General features: G+C 43.8%; 1 protein-coding gene across 1 annotated transcript; it reads left to right on the top strand.

Annotated features, from left to right (window-relative positions):
* The first annotated feature begins 690 nt into the window (after window positions 1-690).
* Window positions 691-10,202, top strand: LOC124119286 (N-sulphoglucosamine sulphohydrolase-like). Its single transcript, XM_048396100.1, has 7 exons — window positions 691-849; window positions 1,918-2,050; window positions 2,342-2,475; window positions 2,578-2,728; window positions 4,589-4,824; window positions 8,305-8,480; window positions 9,463-10,202. The coding sequence occupies exons 1-7, from the start codon at window positions 744-746 to the stop codon at window positions 10,102-10,104; spliced, it is 1,578 nt and encodes a 525-aa protein (XP_048252057.1). The 5' UTR covers window positions 691-743; the 3' UTR covers window positions 10,105-10,202.
* Window positions 10,203-10,459: the final 257 nt, after the last annotated feature.

The raw sequence follows: 10,459 nt of genomic DNA, 5'->3' as shown, positions 1-10,459 counted from the left end.
TGACAGATGCCAGCGGTGGGACAGGATACGATCACCTGTAAGCATTCATAAACACATGCTCGCAATATAGTCGGAAACGTACAGTTGTCTCTGCTTTTTATGGTTATGGAAAGGGTTTTGTTGTTTTTATTTACGTTTACACATCGTCTGTCCTACACTACACCAACCAGCTAAAGCACATGTGCCAACCCACAAGTGTCCACGAGAGCGAAGAAATATTAATGCCCACTACAATCTGATACTAGTTTGGCTGGGGTAATTTTTGTGAATACTTGGTAATCCGACGTAACACAGTAAGATGTTTAAAGTCTCTACAGAAAACATCCTACGTCAACTTGCCTTGTGGCCACAATATGTATTATGGTTTATTTAACCAACACAAATACAGCTGTCACACTGAGGAGAAACAAACTACCCCCATGACCCTGGATGAGCTGTGTGTGTCGCCAAAGCTGATGTTGTGAATATGTGTTAATTATGTACGCTAATCGAATTCTTGCCTAAAAAAACACTGTAGCAAGGTGTTTTTTTATTTTTTAAACATGAGGCTCATAGTTTTAACAAAAGTAACATCTGGTTTTGTAGCTGTAGCTCAGTAGTAGCCGTGGTTGCGTAAACATATTGACCTGACCATGACATACCTATCTGTAGGAGTCAATATCCAACTGCACGACCTTCACGGCCTTGATATCTGTCTGTGATAACTATGTAGGACGACATAACTAGCAAGCTGTGTGATAGGGATGTCAGCTGTTGGGATGGGGGCGCTACAAATACTACTTCTAACTTACGTACTGCTCGTCAATTTCACCCACAGTGAGTCCAAGAAAAATGTCGTCCTTATATTTGGTGAGTACGTGTTGATGTGTAGATGCAGCTGGTGCAGGCAGGCAGGGGTGGACCTGTGTAGATGCAGCTGGTGCAGGCAGGCAGGGGTGGACCTGTGTAGATGCAGCTGGTGCAGGCAGGCAGGGGTGGACCTGTGTAGATGCAGCTGGTGCAGGCAGGCAGGGGTGGACCTGTGTAGATGCAGCTGGTGCAGGCAGGCAGGGGTGGACCTGGGAGGTAAACGTGATGCGTGTACTCGACACATGGTCACAAACATGCCAGTGCATTATGTTGCATGAATGATTGTTTGTATTTAGGTTTCAATACTTTGCGAGCTACGGGGAACTAGGGGCTTCTCACAGTAATCCTAGAGGTAGGGATTAAACAGTTGCGAGTGGGTCACACAATAACCTACGAGCTTCGAGCTACGAGCAACGCACACACATACGTTACATAAGACTTAATTTTAGTGTATAGCGATTGTTATTAGACAGGTCATAAGAAATACTTCTTAGGGACTCGAAAACACAGTTCGCGGGGATAATATAGTTAATCTGTTGTGGTAAGAAACCGACCTTTCGCTTTTTCCATCCATCATAGCCAACCAATAATCTATTTATGTTGTAAAACTAGAGGCAAAATTATATATTCCAGGAGCTTCTGGAACAAGTATATTTGCATATACGTTCAGAGCTAAACCGTTTTAGCATGACGATGTGTTTCTCAAGTGGAAAAGAGTTCAACGACGATTGAATTCACTGTATGACCTAGGGGCAAGTCATTTATTATAGTCATTTATGTCACAGGGAAACAGGAGAGGGTTACCAAAACAATATGACAGTGTCTAGGGAAGAGTTACAAAAAACACTGCAAATATTTGGAGAGGGTCATGAAGAAATGGACATTTTCTACTAAAATAAAGTGCTTACGCATTTTGTCTGTTCAGGAAGGGTGATGAAAAAATGTAAAATGACATGGGGAGGGTCATCCGAAAATATGACAAGCATTACGGGAGGGTCATTATTTTCAGCACATTAATGTATCATAAACCTCTCACTCACCCACCCCTATAAATGACCGGTCCCCTAGGTGACGATGCCGGCTTCCAGATGGGCGCCTACAACAACACGGCCTGCAAGACGCCAAACTTCGACAAGCTGGCCGCCAGGAGTATCGTCTTCAAACATGGCTACACCTCCGTCAGCAGCTGCTCGCCCAGCAGGTAAGAAGGAGAGGGAGATGAACAACAGGTCGATATACACTATAGTCCGTTTGCTGCAAAATCGCACCGATGAAATGCAATATAGATATAAATCTGAAAACAACAATTCGTCTTAAATGGTATTAAAGTTGTTTATGTGTCTAAACCAACTCGTCACTATAATTCCAGACATTGTCATGAAGTAGAGTAAAATATAGTTCTAGCCTGTTCTCTCTCAGAGTATGACATGAATGCTCAGTCTTGCACCATGTTTACACAAACACATGGTATATCCGAGCATTCTGTCGTCAGATCCGTGCTCCTGACAGGGTTGCCCCAACATCAGAACGGCATGTACGGCCTTCAGCACGAGCCCCACCACTTCAGCTCCTTGGACGCTGTCCAGAGTTTACCGGTCATACTGGACACAGCTGGAATACGCACGGGTAATTAGACAAGAAGTTCACTTGCTACTGTTCTTGTGTATCAATGGGTACGTACATATCAAGGGCGTGTTGTGACTATGTAAATGTATGCCTACATTTAAGGTATCATTGGCAAGAAGCACGTGGCGCCGGACACAGTGTACAAGTTTGACTATGCCCAGACGGAGGAGAATAATGACATGAACCAGGTGGGGAGGAACATCACCTACATGAGGAACTACGTCAGACAGTTCCTCCAGCAGAAGGATGACAGGTGAGATGTTGGTGGTGAGGTTGTTCTGATGATGATGATGATGATTTAACTTGTAGGTGAAATAGTGTTGGTCATGCTGATAAAGAGAATACATTAACACGACTAAGCATCTCTCTCTCTTCATTACTGGCTTTTCTCAAATACGTGATTTCAAAAGACGCGAGGGTGAAATACTATTTATCATCCCAAATATGTATTTCCAACTTTTTTCAGTTTGTAAAGAGTAAGCACAAGTGTCTTCGTGGCCATGAGTGTAAAACGTTATAGCTAACCAGCTTCAGTGGCAATCTCGGCTGTTTCCGTCAAGCCTGACATCACTGGTTATGCCAATGCCCTCTGTTGACAGACTGCTTCAGTGGCAGAGAGAGTAGTGATCTCATTTGATTGTGACGTCTTGGTAACCAATGACGTTACTGTGATCTGCAAATCGTTGTAGTGCATTTCTATTGCAGCGACATCTCCAAGGAAATATTGATTGGTCTCACCCAAGCGATATAGCCTGTGGAACCACAGTTTGGATGATAATATTTGTTTTGCCATCCTCGTCACGCTTCTAGTTATATACACTCTTCAAAAAAAGAAACGCATAGTTTAAAAAAAGGATGTTTATTAAGCGGATGTAAAAGTATCTACACATGATATGCGTGAACACAATCAAATGAAATTAAACACAGTGATCGACAAAAGCATTGTCATTGTTAGCATAACGTCAGTTCAGTCATTGCACATGTGTAGCCACAAGGGGGCGTCATGGTCAGTACCTGGTCACACCACATCTTGCAGCCGTCACTGCTCGACACCTCTTTGGCACAGATTGCACAAGTCGTCGGATTTTTTCGTGGGGACTTCTTTGCCATTTCTCCTGTAAGGCGTTGGCTAGTTGTGCCAGTGTGTGGGGGCGCTGGTAACGTTGACGGACGCGTCGATCAAGTTCGTCCCACAAAAGTTCATTCGGGTTGAGATCAGGCGATTTAGACGGCCATGGAAGGACATTGATGTTCTCATTAACAAGGAAATAAACTGTTGCACGTGCTGTGTGGGGCCGAGCGTTGTCATGTTGGAACAGCTCCCTCTGGCGGTCCAAAGTTGGGAGGAGGTGAGGACGCAGAATTTGGTCTATGTATCGGTTTGTTGTTTTTCGATCTCCGTTCACGTCAGACAATTCGTAATGAACTTATGAATTTTGTACGGTTTTTTATAGTCAGTGTCTCTACTCTTGTTTCCAACACTTTGCACGTGCATTGTGCTGAAAACGTGTTCTGAAAGCAATTTCCGTGCATCCTTTGCAATTTTGCGATTCCGAAGGTGATGCAACCGGATGTACCGATCCTGAGCAGGAGTGGTCACTCTTGGTCTTCCTCTTCTGGGATGATCTTGAGTCGAATTAGTGCGGGTATATCGATCCCCTAGTCGAGATATGGTGCTTTGGTGAGTGTCGAAGTGTCTTGCAACGGCAGACTGGGACTCCCCTGCTTCCAAACGTCCAATGGCGATATTTCGGTCAGCTGCAGTTAATCTTCGCATTTTTCGATCTCCGTTATGAATTTTGTACGGTCTTTTATAGTCAGTGTCTCTTCTCTTGTTTCCAACATTTTGCACGTGCATTGTGCTGAAAACGTGTTCTGAAAGCAATTTCCGTGCATCCTTTGCAATTTTGCTAATAAACGTTTACAAAAAAACATTCTGAGATGTGTATGCGCACAATGCACAACAAACATGACATGATTAACGTAAATCAAACATAGGAATTGTCTTTATGACGATTGCTGGGAAAAAAATCTAATTGGAATGCTCAAAACACCTATGCGTTTCTTTTTTTGAAGAGTGTAGATATTAAAGTGTTTGTGTTTTCTGAAAAAGGCCATTTTTCCTGTATCTGGCTTTTCACGACCCTCACCGATGTAACAACATTCCCCTGTACGGGCAGTTCTGTGAGAAATTCGGGAACAGGCAGCCTGGCATGGGGGTCATCCCTGACTGGACACCGTCTTACTACAAGCCGGAAGATGTGGAGGTTCCTTACTTTCTGCCGGACACGCTCACCACCAGGCAGGACCTGGCGAATATGTACACTACGTACAGCAGGATGGACCAAGGTATACATAGATAGATGTACAGTTACTGCTACTGTACTCCACGTACAGTGTAAGGTATATATAGATAGATGTACAGTTACTGCTACTGTACTCCACGTACAGTGTAAGGTATACATAGATAGATGTACAGTTACTGCTACTGTACTCCACGTACAGTGTAAGGTATACATAGATAGATGTACAGTTACTGCTACTGTACTCCACGTACAGTGTAAGGTATACATAGATAGATGTACAGTTACTGCTACTGTACTCCACGTACAGTGTAAGGTATACATAGATAGATGTACAGTTACTGCTACTGTACTCCACGTACAGTGTAAGGTATATATAGATAGATGTACAGTTACTGCTACTGTACTCCACGTACAGTGTAAGGTATATATAGATAGATGTACAGTTACTGCTACTGTACTCCACGTACAGTGTAAGGTATATATAGATAGATGTACAGTTACTGCTACTGTACTCCACGTACAGTGTAAGGTATATATAGATAGATGTACAGTTACTGCTACTGTACTCCACGTACAGTGTAAGGTATACATAGATAGATGTACAGTTACTGCTACTGTACTCCACGTACAGTGTAAGGTATATATAGATAGATGTACAGTTACTGCTACTGTACTCCACGTACAGTGTAAGGTATATATAGATAGATGTACAGTTACTGCTACTGTACTCCACGTACAGTGTAAGGTATATATAGATAGATGGCCTGTAATAGTTTATGTACACACCATACAGGACGGACCACGATATATATATACTGAACCGCAAAAGAAACGTCACCATGGATATGTATTATATATATATGAGAAACCTTAGCTGTACAAACACTGTAAACATACTTTGAGACATATTAAAAAGATGAAACTTGTCAAAACTGATCATCAAGGTTGAAATTAAAGTGTCAAATGTTCTTAAAGTTAAACACAACACTAGTCTCTGAGAAAATTGCATCACAAGTCAGTATCTCGTGTGTCCGCCATGTGCATTGATGACTGCCGTGCAACGTCGATACTGAGGGCAGGCCACTGCATGGTTCTGATGCCATTCTGCTGGAGGAAGTCTCTTGCTGCTCTCGCAGTGTGGGCACAGGCGTTATCATGCTGAAACTCGTGGTTGCGGCGACGTGCCAAATGAGGTATGGCGTGTGGTCTCAATGTACCGAGCTGCTGTTACACCATTGCCTCTCCCTGGACCGATGTTCTGGTAGACCACAGGGCCGATTCTCTATGCAAAACCAAGTCCACCCCACATCATGATGCTCGGACCACCCAACTGGTCTCTCTCAACAACACAAGCATCCGAATAATGTTCCCCACGACGTCGCCAGACTCTCTCTCTCTGCCATCTGCTGTTGAGATAAGGTAACGACTCTTGTCTGAGAGGAGGACTCTTCTCTTCTGCTGGTGGCGCCAATGCTGGTGCTGTGTTGCCCACTGAAGACGGTCCAGGCGATGACGTGGTGTCAGAATGACAGTGGAGGTTTGCTCGTCAATCTGTCTAGCAGTTTCCGTAACAGTAACAAAGCATCTTGAAGATGCTGTCCCACAATCGGGTGGTGACCCTTGGTCTTCCACTGCGTGGCCGGTCATCTGTAGTGTTGGTGGTCTAGTATCGTTACTGGAGCCTGTATACGGTCCTTACGTGGTCTTGAAATGCATTGGCTACTTGCTGAGCGGTTTGTCCAGCTTTCAATCGTCCAGAGGCTTGGCGTCACTGATTTCTTCTCTGTGGTAGCAATTCAATAACGAATGAATGTTATCCGAACTGGGTGGATTTTATAGGGCAAGAAATGGGGGAACGCATGTGCATTTCAATTTACACGGAACTCACGTTCATCGGGTTACCATGGCCGTAGCCATGATGCGTTTGGGCGATCGGTTTTATTGTCATCTGCTTTGTTTTTTTAATCATCAAATTTCATTTTTCCGGACAAGGTAATGTTAAATTTTAGAAACTTTGACAAAAATTACCCAGATATTTAAATGACAACTTTTCATACAATGTTACTTACTACGTTTCTTTTGCGGTGCAGTATATATGTATATATATTAAAAAGATGGAATGTAATAGTTTATGTACACCACGTATAGGACGGACCAGGATATATATAGATAGATGGACTGTAAAAATTTATGTACACCACGAAAAGGACGGACCACATTTTATATAGATAGATGGACCGTAATAGATTATGTACACTACGTATAGGACGGACCACAATTTATATAGATAGATGGACCGTAATAGTTTATGTACACTACGTGTAGGACGGACCACAATATATATAGATAGATGGACTGTAATACTAGTAGTTTATGTACAATACCTATAGGAAGGACCACAATTTATATAGATAGATGGACTGTAATAGTTTATGTACAATACGTATAGGAAGGACCACAATTTATATAGATAGATGGACTGTAATAGTTTATGTACACTACGTGTAGGACGGACCACAATATATATAGATAGATGGACTGTAATACTAGTAGTTTATGTACAATACCTATAGGAAGGACCACAATTTATATAGATAGATCGACTGTAATAGTTTATGTACAATACGTATAGGAAGGACCACAATTTATATAGATAGATGGACTGTAATAGTTTATGTACACTACGTGTAGGACGGACCACAATATATATAGATAGATGGACTGTAATAGTTTATGTACACTACGCATAGGACGGACCACAATTTATATAGATAGATCGACTGTAATAGTTTATGTACAATACCTATAGGAAGGACCACAATTTATATAGATAGATGGACTGTAATAGTTTATGTACAATACCTATAGGACGGACCACAATTTATATAGATAGATGGACAGTAATGGTTTATGTACAATACCTATAGGACGGACCACAATTTATATAGCTAGATGGACTGTAATACTAGTAGTTTATGTACAATACCTATAGGACGGACCACAATTTATATAGATAGATGGACAGTAATGGTTTATGTACGCCACGTACAGCAGGATAAACCAACGTATATATACATAGATGTAGTTGTACAGCTGGATGGACCCAGGTATAATCATAGACAGACAGACAGACAGACAGACAGACAGACAGACGGACGGACGGACGGACGGACGGACGGACGGACGAACGGACAGACGGACAGATAGATAGTAACAGTTTATGTACCCCACGAACAAGAGGATTGACCACGGCATCTACAGGAGGAGGTAGAGTAATAATGTACGTGCACCATGTACGCGCGGATAGACCAAGGTGTATACAGATACCTGTACAGTAATAGTTTATGTACACTGCGTACAGCAGGATAGACCAATGTATACAGATAGAAGACAGGGAATAATGATAATATCTAAAATGTCCAGGGATAACATAATCACTGAAATATTCCCTGTACTCATATTATAAGATTAGTAAAACCCTTTAACATACTCCAGGTAATACAATACATTCGTTTTATATCAGGTATTGGGTTGTTTTTGGGCGAGTTGGAAGCCGCAGGTCACATGAACGACACTCTCATCCTCTACACGGCAGACAACGGTATTCCCTTCCCTGGCGCCAAGACCAACCTGTATGACCCGGGGCAGGGGGAGCCTATGATGATCTCATCGCCTCTACACAAGGAGTCTTGGGGCACAGTAAGCTTGATGATCACACCTGGGGATTGGGTGGGGTGGTCTGCGATGCTTTCCCCGACTCTACACAGGGAGGAGTCTTGGGGCACAGTAAGCTTGATGATCACACCTGGTGATTGGGTTGGAAGGTCTGCGATGCTTTCCCCGACTCTACACAGGGAGGAGTCTTGGGGCACAGTAAGCTTGATGATCACACCTGGTGATTGGGTGGGGTGGTCTGCGATGCTTTCTTCGACTCTTCACAGGGAGGAGTTTTGGGGCACAGCAAGCTTGATGATCACACCTGGTGATTGGGTGGGGTGGTCTGCAATGCTTTCCTCGACTCTACACAGGGAGGAGTCTTGGGGCACAGTTAGCTTGATGATCACACCTGGGGATTGGGTTGGGTGGTCTGCGATGCTTTCCCCGACTCTACACAGGGAGGAGTCTTGGGGCACAGAAAGCTTGATGATCACACCTGGTGATTGGGTGGGGTGGTCTGCGATGCTTTCCTCGACTCTACACAGGGAGGAGTCTTGGGGCACAGTAAGCTTGATGATCACACCTGGGGAATTGGGTGGGGTGGTCTGCGATGCTTTCCCCGACTCTACACATGGAGGAGTCTAAGGGCACAGTAAGCTTGATGATCACACCTGGTGATTGGGTTGGGTGGTCTGCGATGCTTTCCTCGACTCTACACAGGGAGGAGTCTTGGGGCACAGTAAGCTTGATGATCACACCTGGGGATTGGGTGGGGTGGTCTGCGATGCTTTCCTCGACTCTACACATGGAGGAGTCTTGGGGCACAGTAAGCTTGATGATCACACCTGCGGATTGGGTGGGGTGGTCTGCGATGCGTCCCTCGACTCTACACAGGGAGGAGTCTTGGGGCACAGTAAGCTTGAAAATCAAACCTGGGTCAAGAATAGAATCCTCAAGCAGAATGCACAATATGGAAAGGTGTCCACTATATAATTCTGTGATTTATATGAATGTTTGCTTGAAGGTATCTGACGCCCTCGGTAGCACTATGGACTTTACGCCAACGATACTCGACTGGTTTGGCGTGAACTACCCTCAGTACAACATGCTGGGCAGGAAGGTGCAGCTGACCGGCAAGTCCCTCCTCCCAGTGACTGTCAACCCCGACACCACGGCGGAAGACTTCACCTACGTCTTCTCTAGTCATGACCTGCACGAAGTCACCATGTACTACCCCATGAGAGTTCTCCGGACCACGACGTGGAAGCTCATCCACAATTTAAACTTTGAAGCTCCGTATCCGATCGCCGTCGATTGCTACCAGTCGCCTTCCTACCTTGAGATCATCAACAAGACCATGGCTGGACAGAAGACAGGTTGGTTCAGAGATCTAGAGCACTACTACTACAGAGACCAATGGGAACTGTTCCACCTTGACAGTGACCCTATGGAACTGATCAACTTGGCGTACACATCTGAGTACAGGGATGTGTTCACCAACATGCAGAATACGTTACTCAACTGGCAGAACGTCACAAATGATCCCTGGATCTGTTCCCCGACAGGTGTGTTGGAGAAGGGGAAGTGTATGACGTTGTTTAATGGCGCCAAACAGTTCGGGAGGGAGAGGAGGTCCAGTGAGTTTCTTGGAGCAGGAAGTTTGTAGCATGTCACGAAAGCTGTACTGTCATCTTGAAAATTATGAACGTTATGACATTATCAACTTAATAGGATATATTTCAATAAAAATAGATGTGGACATGACATGGATTGCTCAGTTTTACATAAATGAAGATATATAACCTTCGTGACGGAAATGCAACCTCATCTGAAATGAATGAATAATGTGGAGACCGCTTCAGACAGTCGGCGAGGTCGGACATGTTGTTAGTCAATCAATCAATCAATCTTTATTGTATGAAAGGCCATTGGCCCATATACACATACAGATAAACAATATCATTGACAGCTGTACAGTGCATTATATAATTATTGGATAACTAATATGATGCTTGACATGT

This window comes from Haliotis rufescens, unplaced genomic scaffold, assembly GCF_023055435.1.
Source record: "Haliotis rufescens isolate VD_foot unplaced genomic scaffold, xgHalRufe1.0.p SCAF_15, whole genome shotgun sequence".
Lineage (NCBI taxonomy): Eukaryota > Metazoa > Mollusca > Gastropoda > Lepetellida > Haliotidae > Haliotis > Haliotis rufescens.
Note: the sequence above shows the minus strand (reverse complement) of the source record. Positions and strands in the feature narration are given on the sequence as shown.